The sequence below is a fragment of the Geotrypetes seraphini genome, chromosome 1 (genome assembly GCF_902459505.1).
Source record: "Geotrypetes seraphini chromosome 1, aGeoSer1.1, whole genome shotgun sequence".
NCBI classification, from domain to species: Eukaryota; Metazoa; Chordata; class Amphibia; order Gymnophiona; family Dermophiidae; genus Geotrypetes; species Geotrypetes seraphini.
This window is the reverse complement of record NC_047084.1, coordinates 227,180,776-227,200,828: the sequence shown is the minus strand read 5'-3', so window position 1 is coordinate 227,200,828 and position 20,053 is coordinate 227,180,776. Positions and strand designations below refer to the sequence as shown.

General features: G+C 41.6%; 1 protein-coding gene across 4 annotated transcripts in view; it reads left to right on the top strand.

Annotated features, from left to right (window-relative positions):
• TBC1D1 (TBC1 domain family member 1) overlaps positions 1-20,053 on the top strand; it is a 322,295-nt gene that overhangs the window by 290,610 nt on the left and 11,632 nt on the right. For all 4 annotated transcript variants that reach the window (XM_033947569.1, XM_033947560.1, XM_033947546.1 and 1 more), the window contains 2 exons: positions 4,381-4,550; positions 10,142-10,315. In XM_033947569.1, the coding sequence (XP_033803460.1) occupies positions 4,381-4,550; positions 10,142-10,315 (344 nt within the window). The remainder of the gene's footprint in view (positions 1-4,380; positions 4,551-10,141; positions 10,316-20,053) is intronic.

The following is a 20,053-nucleotide window of genomic DNA, read 5'->3' as shown; positions in this document are numbered from 1 at the left end:
CCTCCACCTAGAGAATGACACGGTGGCGGTTTACCCGCGGCCACCGCATTTTAGCCGCGGGTCACCCGCCGAAAACGGGGAAGAAAACTAGCAGTCGCTGCGGCGACGGGGACAAGGCCATTCACCGCCCGCGGGGCGGTGAATGGTCTTGTCCCCGCAGTGAGGCATGAAGGATCGCGCGGTCCCCGCAGCTCACACCCGCCTGCCCAATTGATTCTAGTGTTTAGCCAGCTCTCTCCCTTCTCCTCACCTTAGTTTGTAGATTTTCTTTTTCGGTGACCCACACGCTATCAGAGAGCCGCGCACCCGCTGCTGCTCAGTTTCGAACTTCTGCTCTGACACAACCGGAAACAGGAAGTTGCAGCAGAGCAGAAGATTGAACACTGAGCAGCCGCGCGTGCGCGGCTCTTTGGGAAAGCGTGCAGGTCGCCGAAAAAGAAAACCTATAAACTAAGGTGAGGAGAAGGGAGAGAGCTGGCTAAACACTAGGATCGATTGGGCAGGCAGGTAGTGGCTGCAGGGACCGTGCGATCGCTAGTGTTCCCGGCTCAAATTGGAAGGAGGGAGTGAAAGGGAAAAGGATTCTGGGCCAAGGGGATGAAGTCGGAAAGAAAAACCCACAGCAGGAAAGAAAGGGAAGGACTGGCAGGTGAGCCAGATGCTAGAAGCAGGGGGGGGGGGGAAGAAAGAGGGGAAAAAGCTAGATGGGGTTGAAAAGAAGAGACACACTGGTATGGAAGAGGAAGATAGGGGAAATCTGGACACAGGAAGGTAACAGAAAGAAGGGAAATTATGTGCATGGGGCATAGGGACAGAGACATAAAGGGGACATGCCATGGGGATGGTATATGGACACAGGGGGGGCAATGACAGATACATAGGGGAGATATTAGAAATGGAGAAAATAGGAGCACAGAAGCGAGATGGTTTGTGGGGATGGGACAGGGACCGAGCTTGCAGGCTCCAGTGGCTTGCACAAATTACATTGTAACGTGCCATGAAAATAAGAGGAAGGAAGGTAGATAGGCCACGCGAGAGGAGCTGAAGGGTAGTAGAAAGGAACAGATGGTAAAGGAGGGAGGGAAGGGTGGTGGTGGAAAGGAATAGAACAGACATTGAAGGAGGGTGGAGAGGAACAGACCCCCAAGGGAAATGTGGAAGACAGAGTGGGAAGAAGACAGATGCCAGACTATGCGGGAGCGGAGGGAAGAAGATGGGTGCTAGACCAATTGGGGGGGGGTTAAGAGAGAGGCACAGTAACAGCAAATGGAAGACGCAGAGAGAAGACACACAGTGGATGGAAGGAATTCAATGAGAAGATGTGGAAAGCAGAAACCAGACAACAAAGGTAGAAAAAAAAATTATATTTATTTATTTATTTTTTGCTTTAGGATAAAATAGTATATTAGTTGTGTTGATAAAAATTTATAAACAAAGCCCTGCCAGCTGAACATCTCTTTCTCTAGTTCAGCAGCAGGAACTTTGATTTATAAGAAAGGAATAAGCTAAATATTACAGTACTAAGGCTTATATGGATGCAGCGGGGACGGTGACGGGGCGGTGAATGGGATGGCAGTGGCGGTGACGGGGCGGTGAAAGGGATGGCAGTGACGGGGCGGTGAAGGGAACGGCGGTGACGGGGCGGTGCAGAAGATGGTGGGCCGGTGACGGGGCGGTGACGGGAACAGATTTTTTCCCCGTGTCATTCTCTACCTCCACCCCTGCCCCTCTCATCCATCTTATCCCAACTGCACAAGGCTTGGAAAGGAGCCAGGTACAACAATAGAAATCAATATCATGTAAACAGAAAACAAAATGGGGGGGGGAAGATAAGGGATAAAGCTCATCAATTAGCTGAATCAGACAGAATCAGAACTACCTACCCCCCAAACAATAACCATCCAGAGCCAACAATCTCAAACAATCCCCCTCAACCCGACCCCTTCTATCCCCCCTTCTCTCCTAACTCCATCCTGCTGCACTAACCCTGTCCCATCCCCCCACCCTTCCCGTGGCACACTATTGAACAAGAATCCCCAGGGTTACCAACTGAACTATTTAGAGCTCATTAAGTAAGTTACTCTGCCCTCTTGGATGCAACTGCGCCAATTAGGATCCCCAAATTTTCAAATAAAGTTTTCTTCCCTTCCATTTCCCGTTGACATCTCGAGCCTCCCAACTGGCCAACTGATGCAGTAAATTATACCAGTGAGTGCCAATAAGTGGGTATAGTATTGGATGTCCAATACTGCAAAATACACTTACGCGCTACCAAACTCATTTTACGGCATAACTGAGTTGAAGCCGCAGGCAAAGACCCAAATGCTCACGGGACATCCAAGACCAATTGGAAGGCCATGCCCTGCACTGGCGAACATTTAAAGAGATATGCAGGGGAGGAGGAGAGGCGGCAGTGCCCCCTTCAAAGACAATCTGACCCCCTGTCCCCCCACTTATTACACCACTACCCAGGTACAAAATATGTAAACCACTTTGATCGTAACCACAGAAAGGTGATAGAAACATAGATATTTGATGGCAGATAAAGGCCAAATGGCCCATCTAGTCTGCCCATCCACAGTAACCATTATCTCTTTCTCTCTCTGAGATATTTTCTGTCTCTGAGATATATCAAATCCTATCCTCTTTCCCCTTTTGCAACATAATTATTAATAGAAAGCTGCTCTAGTGAGTCATTTTATTATACCTTAGATAAAGTACATAGTTTACCATTAACCACCACAGGGATGTTTCTCTGGCCTTCTGGTATGATTTGATTAGGACTGTCTTAACTTGTTGTAGATAAGCTTACTTTATATATTTGGATTTTGCTCACACCTTTTTCAGTAGTAGCTTAAGATGAGTTACATTCAGGTCTAGTATGTATTTCTTTTGTCCCTGGAGGGTTCACTATTATGTTTCTGATGCAACTCTCAGGCTCTCAGTAATTGTTGTTTTTGATACAAACCGCTAGTATCCTCAAAAGCAGTGTTTCTCCACTCAGTCATGGAGTACCCCCTTGTCAGTCAGGTTTTCAGGATATCCACAATGAGTCTGCGTGAAAGAAATTTGCATATAATGGAGGCAGTGTATGTAAATCAAGTTTATGCATATTATGGTTTATGGTTTATTAGGGTTTTAAATACCGCCTATCAAGATTATCTAAGCCATGGTTCCCAACCCTGTCCTGGAGGAACACCAGGCCAATCGGGTTTTCAGGCTAGCCCTAATGAATATGCATGAGAGAGATTTGCATATGATGGAAGTGATAGGCATGCAAATTTGCTTCATGCATATTCATTAGGGCTAGCCTGAAAACCCAATTGGCCTGGTGTTCCTCCAGGACAGGGTTGGGAATCACTGATCTAAGCGGTTTTACAATCAGGTACTCAAGCATTTTCCTTATCTGTCCCGGTGGGCTCACAATCTATCTAATGTACCTGGGGCTATGGAGGACTAAGTGACTTGCCCAGGGTCACAAGGAGCAGCGTGGGGTTTGAACCCACAACCCCAGAGTGCTGAGGCTGTAGCTCCAACCACTGCGCCACACACACTCCTCTATTCATTGTGGATATCCTGAAAACCTGACTAGCAAGGGGCAACTCCAGGACCGAGTTGAGAAACACTGCTCTAAAGTTATGAAGTTGTCTTCTTCCAAGGTGTACCTTCTGCATAGTTATTTAACCCACAAAAACAACCATTATTGGAGAACATAAGAATATAGGGTGAACTATGCTGAGCTTCCTGTTTCTGACAGTAGCCAATCTGGGTCACAAGTACCTGGAAGATTCCCCCTCCCCCCGTTCCCAAAAAAGACATATTTCTCATTGCTCATTTCCAAGGATGAGCAATGGCTGTCAGGAATATAATCATTTTTATAGACTTTTCCTCCAGAAACTTGTCCAAATCTCTGTACAGTTCCTCTGTCTTAGTTGCCTTAATCACATCCTCCACCAACAGATTACACATATATTAATTAGTCATTATTTATCACATCCACAGTCTAGATAGGAACAAACCTGACTGATTTACTTGAGATGGGAGATCCAAGCCCACAGCCCAGAAAGGTATAGCTTAATCATGGGTCTGGTCCCACGAAATATTTGTAGCAAACCTTATTTATTAGACAAGGCATATGCAGATGTATCTGATTACTCACAATGGATTTTCTGAAAGCCAAACTATGCGTGGCCTTCAGAGGCAAGACATCAGTTCAGTTGTTATGTACAGCATCTGTGCTGGAAATTCTTTTAAGGTCAATTCCCTAGATAAGTTTGTACATGTACTTTATTAAAGAATAAAGAAATGATTATGAATTGTTATTAATGTTACTTTATGCTTGGCTCTTTTTTTTTCTCTGTGTGGTTTTTTTTTTTTCAGATATGATCTTTTTTCAAGGATCAGAAGTTATATTCAAGGTTGCTTTGAGTTTATTGGGAAGTCACAAGCCCTTAATTCTGCAACATGAAAATTTAGAGGCCATAGTTGATTTCATTAAAAACACTCTACCAAATTTGGGCTTGGTACAGATGGAGAAAACTATTAATCAGGTAGGATATAATCTGAACTTTCATGGTATCAAATGACTTAATATTCTGGGTTTCAGACTCAGCAGAGCACTTAGAGAACCTCTACTAGAGGGTAAGAAGTCTGATTTTATGAAAAAGTCTCCTGTCTGTCATGCACCAGTAGCTGCTTTTGCATGTAGCACTCCTACCCCAGGTATCTTGAATTATTTCCTGTTTGTGAACCTTTGAGGGTTTTGTTCACTTCTGTTCACACTAACTTCTGGAATGTGGCTATCTCTCCTATCCTGAAGGCATGGTAGCATCCTGGGGTGTTGCTTTCCTGTTGGTCTAAATTTCTGGACCAAAATTTTAAATATTTTAATTATTTTTCTGGGTTTGTGTATTTTATTCTCATTATTTTAAATTATATGCAGTGAAGTTGAGTGGTTCCCCTCCCCGCCCTCTTCTCCCCCCTTCTCCCGCCCATGCTCCTTCCTGCCCCCCCCCCCCCCTTTGCCAGGTGCTCTGCCCTTCCCTTCCCCCATACCTTTTTAATTTTCTGGGCACGAGCAACCTCACAAACTTGTTGCCCACATCGTGTTGTCGGCTATCCCTCTGATGTCAATTCCTAGGCACGGAGTCCAGTATTTGTTCTGATTTCTATATGCAATTAAAAACTATTCAGATTGTCAAAAACCTTTAGTTTAGGTAGGGGAGAAGTTATTAACATAGCCTACTGTTAAGACGTTATTTTATTGTAAACCCAGTTATGAGTAACTAGACCTCATTGCATGAAATAATACCTTTGGTAAAATATGTCTTAACAATAAGAGCATAAGGGTTATAAGAACATAAGAATAGCTAAACTGGGACAGACTGATGGTCTATCAAGTCCATTATCCTGTTTTCAATGGTTGCCAATTAAGGTCTCAAGTACCTGGCAAGATCTTAAGAGTAGAACAGATTTTATGCTGCTTATCTTAGAACAGTGGTCTCAAACTCGCGACCCAGGGGACACATGCGGCCCACCAGATACTATTTTGAGTCCCTCGGTATGTTTATCATAATCACAAAAGTAAAAAAACAGTTTCTTGATCATATGTCTCTTTAGTTATAAATTACAATATTATTATTAAGACTTAGCCAAAAGGAAAGATTTATAAACTATAAAGAGTTTTACCTCATGCACAATTGTCATTTCTTTAATAAGACATTAACTATTTTTTCTGCGGCCCTCCAAGTACCTACAAATCCAAAGTGTGGCCCTGCAAAAGATTTGAGTTTGAGACCACTGTCCTAGAAATATGCAGATGATTTTCCCAGTCCATCTTAATAATGGCTTATTCAAACCCTTTTTAAACCCCGCTAAGCTATCTGCTTTTACCACATTCTCTGGCAATGAATTCCAGAGTTTAATTGCACATTGAGTGTAGAAATATTTTCTCTGGTTTGTTTTAAATTTACTACATAGTAGCTTCATTGCTTGCCTCCTAGTATTTTTGGAAAAGTTAAACCAGTGATTCACGTCAACCCATTCCACTCCACTCAATATTTTATAGACCTCCATCATATCTCCACCGAGCTGTCTCTTCTTCAGGCTGAAGAGCTCTAGCCTCTTTAGCCTTTCTCTCTATCATTTTTGTCACCCTTCTCTGTACCTTCTCTAATTCAGCTATATCCTTTTTGAAATGCAGTGACCAGAATTGCACAGAGCATTTGTGTATAGTTTGTTTATTTATATCCCGCCTTTTCCAAGGCGAGTCACAATAAAATACAAACATAATCAAAATCGCATACATTTCAACAATCTCAAACATCATCGCACATACAAATCACAAAGAGGCTACCAGCGCCTCCCCTAGACATTTGAAGTGCAGTCGTATCTTGGAACAATACAAAGGCATTATAACATTCTCATTTTTGTTTTCCATTCCTTTCCTAATAATTCCTAACCTTCTATTTGCTTTCTTAGCTGCTGTTGCACACTGAGCAGATCTTTTTCTTGGGTGATGACTCCTAATGTGGAGCCTTGTATCACATAGCTATAATTAAATGTCATCTGCCATTGGAATGCCCAATCTCCCAGTCTTGTATTGTAATTACCCCACTAGTTATAAATGTTGTACAGATGGGAATAAATAAGTTAAAAAGCAACAGTCCCAACACACGCTGGGGAGCCCCACTATCTATCCTTCTCCACTCAGGAATATTGATCATTTAATCCTACTCTGTTTTCTATCATTTAACCAGTTCTTTAGCTAATTTTAGACATTACCTCCTATCATATGACTTTCTAATTTCTTCAGAAGTCGTTCATGAGGTACTTTGTGAAATACCTTTCGAAAATCTAGATGTACAAGATCAACCAGCTCATCTTTATCCACATGCTTATTCACACATTCAAAGAAATGTAGTAGATTAGAAACATAGAAACTTAGAAAAATGACGGCAGATAAGGGCCATAGCCCATCAAGTCTGCCCACTCCACAGACCCACCCCCCTAGTCTGCTCTCCTGGAGATCCCGCTCCTAATGACCCATCCTTAACTCCACCCTCTTAGGGATCCCACATGGGCATCCCATTTATCCTTAAAATCTGGCAGGCAAGCTTTCCCTGGTGAGGCAAGCTTTCCCTTGACTAAATCCATTTTGGCTTTGTCTCATTAATTCATGTTTTTGTATATGCTCTGAAATTTTGTCCTTTATAATTGTCTCTACCATTTTGCATGGCACTGACATTGGGCTCACCATTATTTCCAGGATATCTCTGAACACGTTTTAAAAGTTGTTGACATTAACTTGTCCACCCTTCAGTTTTCTGGTATCGTGCTTGAGTTTAAAGATAAATTGCATATTACTAACAATATAGTAACAGTACTCTGCAGTACTCTGAGATGTATATCATCTGGTCAGATGATTTGCTAATCTTCAGTTTGTTAAATTGCCCCATTACATCTTCCAGGTTTACAAAGATTTGCTTCTCTGACTTGTCAGTATTTCTAGCACTTTTATCTCCCCCCACAGTCTCCTCTGTGAAGACCAAAGCAAAAAATTAATCTAATCTTTCTGCTATGGCCTTGTCTTCCCTGAGTGCCCCTTCTACCCTTCTACCATCTAGTGGTCCAAATGATTCTTTTGCTGGCTTCTTGCTTCTATTGTACATAAAAAGGATTTTACTATATGCTAAAAAAGTTTTTACTATATGTTTTTATTTATTTAAAATTTGCTCAAAACATTATAATAAACAATAGGTAACAGCATAGAAATTTAACCAATCCCCCCCAACAACCATTGATGCCAACAAGTTGTACAGTAACTCTTCAGTACAAGGCCAATTCAGTGCAACCCCAAGAATTCCTCCCCCCCCCCCCCCAAAGACGCAGATTGGTGGGCATGTGGCATGTGTAAGGTAAATAAGACAAAAGCTAAATATTACTCAATGGAACCCTCTATCCATTTTACATACGGGTTCCATACCTTAAGGAAGAGTGTGGTGCGATTGTGCAGTAAAGCAGTCAGCTTAAACATGCGATAAATAAAATCTAATGTACTAAGAAACTGTCTCCGAAATGGAGGATGAGCTCATTTCCAGTGTGCTGCCAGTAAAAGTTGTAAAAATGTGGGAAGCAAGTTTGTGAAATTTTTTTGGGACTGCTACTAAAGCAATGTGCAATAGAGTACTGCCCATGGATTTGCAAAACTCTAAGTACAAAATTTCAGATAGTAATTCAAAAATCATATCCCAATAAGGAATGACTTTTGGGCAATCCCACCAAATATGGAGAAAGGAACCCTGCTGCCCACACTTACTCCAGCACAAATCCGATACCTGTGGATACATTTTATGCAGCCACACCGGAGTAAGATACCACTGGTAGAGCATCTTATATCCATTTTCCACCAAGGAACTCGCAACTGATGGGCACAACAGATACTGGAATAACTTCTCCCAATTGAATATCGGAGACAGGGGATCCAATTGACCCTCCCATAGGGCTATAGATTTAATGGGGGGGGGAGCATTCTGTTGAATAAGATCCTTGAAAAAGTGAGATACACACCCCCTACCAGAGCTACCATTAAGAGCCCATTCCAAGGGGGTTTCAGGCAATTGAAGTTTTCCAAAGGCTTTATGATATATAAAGTCTTTCACTAGCCTGTATCTGAAATGATCAGATTGCTCTAAATCATAGGCATCTGACAGTACAGAAAAGGGCAAACTCACCCCTTTTCAACAAAATTGCCCAAGTCTGCAAGGCCTTGATGTGCCCAAGTCAGATAGTGAGGGTCCATCATTCCAGGCATTTACTATGTTTTTTGTTTCAAAAAAATGCAATCTTCTTTTCAAAGACTCTCCTTGGCTTCCTTTTCAGCACTTTACATTTAACTTGCCATTCCTTAAGCTGTGTCCTGTTCTTTTAAGTTAGATCTTTCCATTTTCTGAAAGATTTTCTTTTAGCTCTAATAGCTTCCTTCATCTCACTTTTTAACCATGCTGGCTGTCATTTGACTTTTCATTCTACTTTTTTTAAATACATGGACTATTTCTGGTCTGGGCTTCCAGGATGGTATTTTTTTAATAACATCCCTGCTTGATGTACATTTTTGACCTTTGCAGCAACTCCTCTAAGTTGTTTTTTGTGTTTTTAACCATTCTCATTTTATTATAATCTCTTTTGGATTTCCTGTGTGTACTTACTTCAGAGATTATATCAAATCTAACCATGTTATGATAACTGTTATCAAGTGGCCCCTGCACTAAATCATTTGCACCACTAAGCACTAGGTCTAGAATTGTTCCTCCTCTTGATGGTTCCTGAACCAGCTACTCCATAAATTAGTTCTTGATTTCATCAAGGAACTTTACCTCCCTATCATCCTGCATTGATAACTATGCCCCTCAATGTTTTATCTGGAATCTGTGGAACATTCAATACTGTATCAGTTAACATTCATACAAGATATTTACCAATAATGTAGTTCTTTCATTTTTTTTGTTTCTTCTGGCTGTAAGTTTTTTTTCTACTTGTGTGAGAAGCTATTGCCTTAGCACCCTGAGGTTGTGGGATTGACTCCCAACACTGCTCCTTGTAACCCTGGGCAAGTCACTTAATCCTCTATTGCCTCAAGTACAAAATAAGTATCTGTATATATGTAAACTGCTTTGAATGTGTAACCACAAAAAAGCAGTATACAAGTCCCATTATCATACTTTATTCAATTTTCTATACCATTCTCTCAGGGTGAGCTCAGAATGGTTTACATGAATTTATTCAGGTACTCAAGCATTTTTCCCTTTCTGTCCTGGTAGGCTCACAATCTGTCTAATGTACCTGGGGCAATAGGGGGATTAAGTGACTTGCCCAGGGTCACAAGGAGCAGCGTGGGTTTGAACCCCCAACCTCATGCCTTGAAACACTTCTGTTGCCAGTGATGAAGGTACATGGCCTTACTGTACCTTATTTGCTAAATGACAAAATTCTGAAAAGTAACACTTATTGTACCGCCTATGGTCTCATAAATTATTTTAACCGTGTTTGTTCTTTTCAGGATGTTGTGTGTTTTTGGATGCTATAAAAATGATTGCATTGTTCCTTTTTAATTTATGGTGGTCATATGTTGTTGTTTTTTCAGGTGTTTGAGATGGATATCTCCAAACAACTGCAGGCTTATGAAGTAGAATATTATGTGCTTCAGGAAGAGCTGATAGTCGCCTCTCCTCTCAGTGATAATCAGAGAATAGATAAATTAGAAAAAACAAACAGTAGCTTGCGCAAACAAAACTTTGATCTTTTGGAGGAGCTGCAGGTAGGTATTGTACTTCTAACTCCTGGGCAAATGATTAAAAAAGAACTAAGGTTGACCAGGAAGGCCAGATTAAGATACAATCCTTGTTTTTTAACTGGGTACAAGAGAGACAGGAAAAAAGTGATTATATAGGGAGGTGCACAGGGCAAAAATGTCCAGGTTTTTCTTTTTGTTTCATTTGGGCTTTTCTACCCAGTTTGACAACTTTTTTTGGTTCATTTCAGACATTCAATTAGGAAACAAACGGCTTTTAACATGCGCTAATAGACAACACACATTACTTCATAGGTTAAAATACATTAAATTGATTTAGTGCACACTAAAGTTTTAAAAACATGTTTATGAACTGAGGGGCCAATGCTGAAAGCCTTACAGTAGAGCTGTGTGTGATCTTCTTCCACAAGCGTAACATGCAATGCAAAAAGCTAATGGCATGCAAATTTTATGCACAGAAAATTTATGGCTAATGGTCAGAGCTTGTTGGACATGTGTACAAAGGGAAGCTCAGAGTCTTCTGTGTATGTCCAACAAAAGCTGAAAGTGTCAGAGCCTGTTCTTCTGTGTCTAACTAGGAACCTTGCAAAAATTGCTTGCATGTAAAATTTTTATGAGGCTCATATCTGGGTGCAGAACAGGTGCTGATGTATGCTTTTTCTCCCAGTTCTCTACAGACTTGCACACATGTCTGTTTCCTCTGGTCTACCTTTGAACCTTACAGGGGCTTCATTGTAGTTAGACAAGGAGGCAGGACCGCCAGTTAAATCTCCTCTTCACAAACCCATGTGTGCTGCTACTTGGGTAAATTGTTGCAGTAACTGTTTACTAGCAGCTCCCGGTCTACTTTTCTGCATTGCCATGGAATAATCAATGGCCTTGTAATCTTTTGTGTTTACCTAGTCCTTTGGGTCCTGGGTATCAGGCCTGAGAGGCAGTGGGAAGTAAAATAATGAGAGAATAGCAAGGGGTGATTTTGAAAAGAAATCTTATATATATATATATAAGAATGTACAGAAAGAATATTTGGTTAGAGCTGCTTCTGTGTATGTATAAGGAAAAGTGTGGCTGGGCTTTTGAAAATGGCTGAACTGGGTCTGGGAAAGGGAGAAACTGTGTATCTGAATGAGGAGGTGTGAAGAGACTGAAGGAGAAAAAGAGAGAAGAGAGGGTGAAGCCTGTCTTTGTAGACCAGAATTTGAATGAAGTGTGTGTCTGAATAGGTGGATGTGTTGAAACGAGAGAGGAGAGACCCAGAAGGCCAAAGCCAGACTTGAATTTCTAGTATTCTCCAATATCTTTCTGTGTCACAATTTGATATTTGTTTGAAAATTGACAAGGATGACCCTTGTGTATGGAACCATTCTGGCTGAGTTTATTTGTTATAATTAAGCACCTGTCTTTATCATATCTTTTGAAAGTTCAGAACTTGAAGGATATTCCCAAGCATCGGGCTTAAGACATGTAAAATAGGGGCTATTCAGTCTATCTGGAGACATTGCCAAGAGTCGGATTGTTTAATATCCCATAAGTCTTTGCTGATATTCTGGACATGCCAACAAACTAATGCTGACAGCCAGCACAAAGTAATGTAATGCTGAAAGGCCTCATTAGCATTCATTTATTTAATTCATTTTCTATCCTGTCTTCCCCAAGGAGCTCAGAACGGGTCTTTGGAGTCAAAATGTATATTTTACTGGATTGTTCTGTTATGCCTTAATTTTACAATAAGGCATAACAGAACAATCCACTAAAATATACATAATTAATATATCAATATTTGAACAACAGCTCCCTTAAGGACCCCCCTTTCCCCTTCATACCTTCCCTCCCCCCCTTCCCTCCCCCACTAGCTTAAGCAACTACATCATTATACTGAGACACATGGACTCTTATGGTGTCTCAGCTGGAAGGGAGCCAAGTATCATACCCCCTCAACCACACCCACCCTCCCTCTGCAAAGGGCCGACCGCCAAAGTCATAAGGCTACTCAGATATACATTACCAGTCAAGTTATAAAAAATGCAGACACCACATGTAACAATACTTTCAAGTCTATACCAAACCAAGATCATCCCCTAGCCCAGTGGTCTCAAACTCAAACCCTTTTCAGGATCACATTTTGGATTTGTAGGCACTTGAAGGGCCGCAGAAAAAAATAGTTAATGTCTTATTAAAGAAATGACAATTTTGCATGAGGTAAAACTCTTTATAGTTTATAAATCTTTCCTTTTGTCTAAGTCTTAATAATAATATTGTAACTTGTAGCTAAAGAGACATATGATCAAGAAACTGTTTTATTTTACTTTTGTGATTATGATAAACATACCGAGGACCTCAAAATAGTACCTGGCGGGCTGTGAGTTTGAGACCACTGCCCTAGCCCTAACCCTGCCTGTAACCCACTCTCACCAGTTAAAATTCAAAGCAACACAGATCACTATAATATCACAAGTAATAAAGAGAATAATAGACCAGTGAGAAAAATGGATTCCCCACCCCTCCCCACCCCCCAAACCTCCCAAACCTGTCATCTAGAATCAGTGGTTACGAACTTGGAGACCCACCTTCTCTCTCTACCCAGACATCTCAACCTCAATGAAGTTCCCCAATTCCTACTTAAAGATGAAGGGAATTTAGCACTGAACTTAAGGCCCTAGGAGACAACACCTGAATATATGGTTCCCAGGTTTGCCAAAATATTAGTGTTTGTTTATTGGTGTGGGATGTAGCTCTGACTTCTAACAGCAGAAGTGCATGAGAAGCTGCCCTCCAATGCCAATATGATGGGGGGGAGTCAGTAACCCAGGTTTACAAAATACATTTCTGACCCACTATTATCGCCCTATGGAGCAGCTCCCTAGTCCCTCGTTTATAAGTCCCTCCCCATTGCAGAAATAACACCCCTGAATAAGGGAGCACAACCAAAACGCGTGTCCTAAGGAATTTCTCCCCTGCTTACATTTAAGACAAATATCCATACTATTAAGCCCACCGTGGAAAGCTTGAGCTTGTGAAATATGCTCGGGAGGCTACCTGAAAGGTGCTTTCTCAATAATAGGCACTGGAGGTTGTAGTGACTATGAGATCGAATACCATCTCAACCTGTGCAGACCCAACCTGGGAACCTAAATCCTGCTCCCATCTGGACTCATCTGAACATAGCTCCGCTTGTTCAAAATAGACCCTAAAAGTTTATAATAATGTGAGACTGAGGGCACCCAAACCTCCATAGGTGTAAACAACTCCCCTAACTTGCACCCCACACCCACTGCCAGGTCTTCTCTAGTTAAGTAGTGAAGGTAATGCTCTAACTGCATGTATGCATAGTAATAATTTCATTGCACTGCAGGGTGTTCCAAAATGCTTTCAAACGAGAGTATTCCTCTGTCCTCAACTACAAATGAGAACACGTGCTAGATTTGAGGCAGCCCATCTAAGAAATACTCTGTTATCTAAACCCGGAGGAAAATCTATGTTACCCACAATAGGGAGCACATCGGTGGATGAGTGTTCAAGGTTCCACAGATTCAACAGAGCACACCATGCCGCCCTCATATACATAAGAATAGCGTGACTTTTCAAATGTGGTGGTAATCTCGATCCTGCAACGTGCAAGTGATAATGCCGATGAAAGGGGCAAAACAGAGAACGCTCTAATGTTTCTGGGGTAAATGCAGAGGTTCCCAGGATCCAGTCCCTTAAATATCTAAGTCCACAAGCCAAGTTATACAGGGCTAAATTGGGAACCCCCATCCCTTTTTGTTTCCAAGAACCTGTCAGAAACTGAAAGCTCAATTTGGGGTTTTTGCCCTTCCAGAGGAATTTTTGCAAGGCAGACTCAAGTTTACAAAGGTCCTTCTTTAGAATCCATAGGGGAAGTTGTTGTGAGACATAGAGCCACCGAGGGAAGACTACCATATTAAATAGCAATGCGGCCACTCACCAAGATCAGAACAGGTCTTTAATGCACATTTGCTTTTTCCTCATCACTCTCCACATAACTGTTCCCAGCATCTTTTCGTTTAGCAATTCCATTTTTCATCTTCCTCCTTTCACTAATATATCTGAAAAAATTTTGTCTCCCTTTTTTTACATTTTTAGCCATTTGTTCTTCCGCCTGTGCTTTCGCCAGACGTATCTCTCTCTTGGCTTCTTTAAGTTTCACCCTGTAGTCCTTTCTGCACTCCTCTTCTTGGGTTTTTTTTTTTAATTTCACGAATGCCAACTCTTTTGCCTTTATTTTCTCTGCCACTAGTTTGGAGAACTATATCAGCTTCCTTTTTCTCTTGTTTTTATTGATTTTCTTCACATAAAGGTCCGTAGCCATTTTTATCGCTCCTTTCAGCTTAGACCACAGCTTTCCACTTCTCTTATGTCCTCCCATCCTAACAGCTCTTTCTTCAGGTACTCTCCCATTGCATTAAAGTCCGTACGTTTGAAATCTAGGACTTTAAGTATCGTGCGGCGGCTCTCCACTTTAGCCGTTATATCAAACCAAACCATTTGATGATCACTACTTCCCAGGTGAGCACCCACTCGAACATCAGAGATACTCTCTCCATTTGTGAGGACCAAATCCAATATCGCTTTTTCCCTCGTGGGTTCCGCACCATTTGTCTGAGCAGAGCTTCTTGAAAGGCATCTACAATCTCCCTACTTCTTTCCGATTCCGCAGACGGAACAATCCAGTCCGCATCTGGCAGGTTGAAATCTCCCAACAGCAGCACCTCCTCTTTCCTTCCAAACTTTTGGATATCCATAATCAAATCCTTATCAATTTGCTGCGATTGAATTGGAGGTCTGTAGACTACACCCATGTAGATAGAAGATCCATCTTCTCTTTTCATAGCGATCCTTATCGCTTCTTCCTCTCCCCAGGTCCCTTGCATTTCGGTCGCTTGGATATTGATCTTTACATAGAGAGCTACTCCTCCACCTTTTTGACTATCTCTGTCCTTCCTAAAAAGATTATATTCCAGTATGTTTGCATCCCATCCATGTGATTCACTGAACCATGTCTCTGTGATAGCAACAATATCTAGATCTGCCTCTAACATCAGGGCTTGCAGATCATGAACTTTGTTGCTTAGACTGCGAGCATTTGTGGTCATCGCTTTCCAGCTATTTTTCAGCCGCAATCTCCTTTTTCGTATAGATTTTTGTTTCGTTTCACTTTCCGTTGCAATGCTAAGAAATGAGTTGCTGATATTGTTTATGTTGCAATCTTTAATACTATCACATCTTTTCTTTTGCCGGGGGTGGTCTCTATAATTGTCCTTCATACATTCACCACCCACACCTTCTAGTTTAAATGCCTAGAAACATATTGTCTAAATTTCTCTGCAAGGTTTCTTTTTCCTGCTGTAGTAATATGTAGCCCAATATAGCTTCTTGTCCTTCCATGTATTTCTCCATCCTCCTATGTACCTGAAGCCTTCTTGATGACACCAGGCTTTGAGCCATCTATTAAAGTCCTCTGTGTTTTTCACTCTTTGCTCTCCCTTTCCATATGCAGGCAGTATTTCAGAAAAAGCTAAAGTCTTTACAAGAGGTTTCAAGCCCTCACCAAGCTCCCGAAAAGCTTTCTGTGCTGCAAGTGTGGAGTTGTTGGCCAGGTCATTTGTTCCCAGATGGATAACAACATCAGCGTTAAAATCCTTAGTTTCTTCCTTAATTATAGTCAGTATTTGCCTGGAACTCCTGGTAGCTGAGGATCCTGGAAGACATTTCACTATTTTGGTCTCCTTGCCTTGTGTTCCAAGGTTAATGCCTCTGATGATGGAATCCCCCAACAGTAATAGTTTTCTGTTTTTGGCTTTTTTATTTGTGCTTAGGGTACGCTTGTTCTCTTGAGTTACCTTCATTGGTTCCAGTCCCACCTCCCTTCTGTTTTCTTGAATATCGCAGTGCACTAGTGGAGCGAAGGAATTTTGTAGAGATAATATTAGTGAAGGTGGATGTTTCTGTGTTACATGTCGCAGTCTTCCTGAGCCTACTGTGACCCATTTATTCCTGGGCTGTTTTATTCTTTGAGGTAGAGGTGGTAAGTTGGTATGATTTTGTGGAGTGATGGAAGCTGCTTTAATTTTATTCAATTGTATTCAATTTAAGTTTGCAGAGCTCCTCCTTAACTTCCCGCCCAACGTAGGTGGGCAGCTCCTCAGATCTTAGTTTTCCGCAGAGCTAAGAAGTCATGTTTTTGAATATTGTTCAAGTTTTTGCCTTTGCCTTCCTGCTCACACGTATTTCTTAGTAGTATTTTTTTATACTTATATTTTATACGTGTTTTATTTATGTATATCCACCCCCATCCAATCTACTGATAACCACCCCAGACTACAAGATGTTCAGAAAAGAAATAAAAACTATACACTTCAAGAAATCCCTGAAACAGTCTTAACATCACAAATACCTTCCTTCCTCCCACCTTATTCCTGCCCCACAGATACTACCTGTCCTATTTAACTTCTCTAGAAATCACCAATTGATCTTCTATTGTAACCCTCCGTTTATTACTCTTTTGTAATCTGCATTGAACTGCAAGGTAATGGTGGAATAGAAATCTCTAATGTAATGTAATGTAATACTAGCAAGTTGAAGACAGGTGGGGCAAGCCTTAAGCCTCCAAATAGTGTGTCTTGGAATTAAAGCACCACAGTGATTGCATAGAATAAAGATCATCTTGATTGGTTGTGAAGTGACTTGATTTGAGTAGTCCTGATTATTTGGGTCTCTATATATGAACAGAGGTCCCTGGGGTGGGTGGGACTTTAAGTCTTACCCTTAGTCCTATGAAGAGGAAATAAGATTTAACAAAGGAAAGAGAAGGGTTTATTTTTTTGTGTTTTTTTTGTTGTTTTTTTAAGTAAGAAACAGGGAGGAGGAGAAGAGAAATTAAGCAGATATAATGCTGAAAAACAGTGAAAAGAGCAGAATATGAAATGATAAGTAACTTAGCTTTTAGAAGTTCACAGGGCAGACTTGTTCACAGCACTGTCCCAAAGATAATGCAGTTAACCTTAGTAGTAAATCAGAACCTCTCCCTTCTCCACCTAATCAGCAGATACAATGGCTGAAAACTAGTAAGTCAGAAATACAGGCATACCAGATCAGTGGCTACCCCAAAGCACAGGGTTTTAAACAGAAATGCAGGCTCTGAACCAGATCAGTGGCTACCCTAAAACACAGGATTTATAACAGGATTTTCCCTACTTTAGTCACCCTGTGCCACAGGCACCAGGATTTAATTAGAGTTAATAAAAGTCTTACCCTTATTCCTATGAAGAGGAAGAGGAAATAAGATTTAACAGAGGAAAGAGAAGGGGTTTTTTGTGGGTTTTTTGTTTGTGTTCCAAAAATAGTAGAAAAAGTAGTCTAGACACAACTTACACAATTTGCTGAACAAACTCTAGCCTTTCATCCTCACCAGTCAAGTTTCTGTCCCAACCGTAGTACAGAAACTATCCCTGCCACAGTTCTCAGTAAAGTCTATTCTTATCTAGATTAAGACTTATCCCTGGACTTATCAGTGGCGTTCAACCTAGTTTCCGTGTCAGTTTTTGGTTTAGTATTGATTTATAAGTACTGGCAACTATCTTTTGGTTTTTTCTTTATTATGGTTTATGAGTTCAACCTAATTGGCCATTTCCTTTTATTATATTGTTTGTCTTCTCTGGGAATATCAGGGATATTTCTGATATGGTTTCACTCCTTCCTAGCAGATTGCTCCTTTGTCTCCACCTCTTCTGGGAAATCTGAATCGAAATAGCTTATTTGTGGCGTACCTGAAAGTTGAATCCTATCCCTGTCTCTATTTGTTCCCTTTCTCAGTCCCTTATCACTTTTTAATTCAGGAAGCTGGTATATCATTTCTTATATACACTGATAATCTTCTTTTATTCCATACTGATTTTGTTAATCCTGATATGACACCCCTTCAAAACTGTCTAAGTCAGTGGTCTCAAACTCATGGCCTGGAGACCACATGCGGCCCACCAGGTACTATTTTGAGGCCCTCGGTATGTTTATCATAATTACAAAAGTAAAATAAAACAGTTTCTTGATCATATGTCTCTTTAACAATAAATTACAATATTATTATTAAGACTTAGACAAAAGGAAAGAGTTATAAACTATAAAGAGTTTTACCTCATGCAAAATTGACATTTCTTTAATAAGATAGTAACTATTTTCTGAGGCCCTCCAAGTAACTACAAATCCAAAATGTGGCCTTCAAAGGGTTTAAGTTTGAGACCACTGGTCTAAGTGGATAAATAGCTCAGTGATCATCATCTCATGTTGAACTGAGATAAAACCATGGCTTTCTGACTTAATAAACTATTACTGTTCAGTACTTCTGTCACCCCAGTAACCTCCTTCTGTTACCTTGGCATGATTCTAGACTCCCAATTATATTTTATACCTCAAAGTTTTAATTTCTGCAGTCTATAAATCTGTTTGGGTTTTTTCCTTTCTTTCTTGAGACAATTGTACTCCATTAAGTCTTTCTTTAATAGACCTGCTTTCATTTATTCATAGTCTCCCTATTTATATCTAGATTGGACTACTGTAATATTGTTTACTTAGGACAAGAGAATGACAAAGTGGCTGTTATCCACAGTAAGCCACGAGTGACTGCGGGTAACCCGCCGAAATGGTGGGGTGGAAAACAGTGTTCACTACGGCTACGTGGACAAGGCCATTCACCGCCCTATGGAGCGGTGAATGGCCTTATCTCCGCAGTTAAAGGGGGAACGCGCGTGGTTACCGATTGTGCTCCCTCCTTACTGATAGCCGCTGCCACTGCCCAATCACTGCTGCCATCCAAACATCTCCCTCCCTCCCTCCTTAATGATCACGGCCGCCCAATCGCCGCTGCCTGAGCATCTCCCTCCCTCCCCCTTACCTTCACGGCAGGCAATTTCTCTAAATTTGCTTCCCTCGAGCAGCCAGAGCGTTGAAATCAAATGTGGCTGCCATAAAGGTCATCTCTGATACATTTTCTCCTCATTCATTTTCTTCCTTCCACTGTCTGCCTTCTCTGTCTCTTCCATATGCTCTGTTACTGTGCCTCTCCCTACACCCCCCACACCAATTGGTCTGGCACCCATCTTCTTCCCTCCACTCTCCCCATAGTCTGGAATCTCTCTCTTTCCCATTTCCCTTCAGCGTCTGTTCCTCCCCACCCCACCTTCCCCAGTTCCCTTCAGCATCTGTTCCTGTCCACCCCACCTTCCCCAGTTCCCTTCAGCGTCTGTTCCTCTGTACCTCACCTTCCCCAGTTCCCTTCAGCGTCTGGTCCCCCCTACCCCACCATCCCCAGTTCCCTTCAGCATCTGTTCCTGTCCACTCCACCTTCCCCAGTTCCCTTCAGCGTCTGCTCTTCTCTACCTCACCTTCACCAATTCCCTTCAGGGTCTGGTCCTTCCTACCCCACCATCCCCAGTTCCCTTTAGTGTCTGTTTCTCTCCACCCCACCTTCCCCTCTTCTCTTCAGCATCTGTTCCTCTCTACCCCATCTTCCCCAGTTCCCTTCAGCGTCTGTTCCTCCCCACCCCATCTTCCCCAGGTCCCTTCAGCGTCTTTTCTTCTCCACTCCACCTTTTCTCCCTTTCTCCCTCCCTGCCCCTTACCTTCGCGGCAGACAAGTTCTCTAAATTTGCTTCCTACGAGCAGCCGGAGCGTTGAAATTGTGTGTGGCTGCTGTAAAGGTCATCTCTGATGCGGAAGCTATATTGCTGA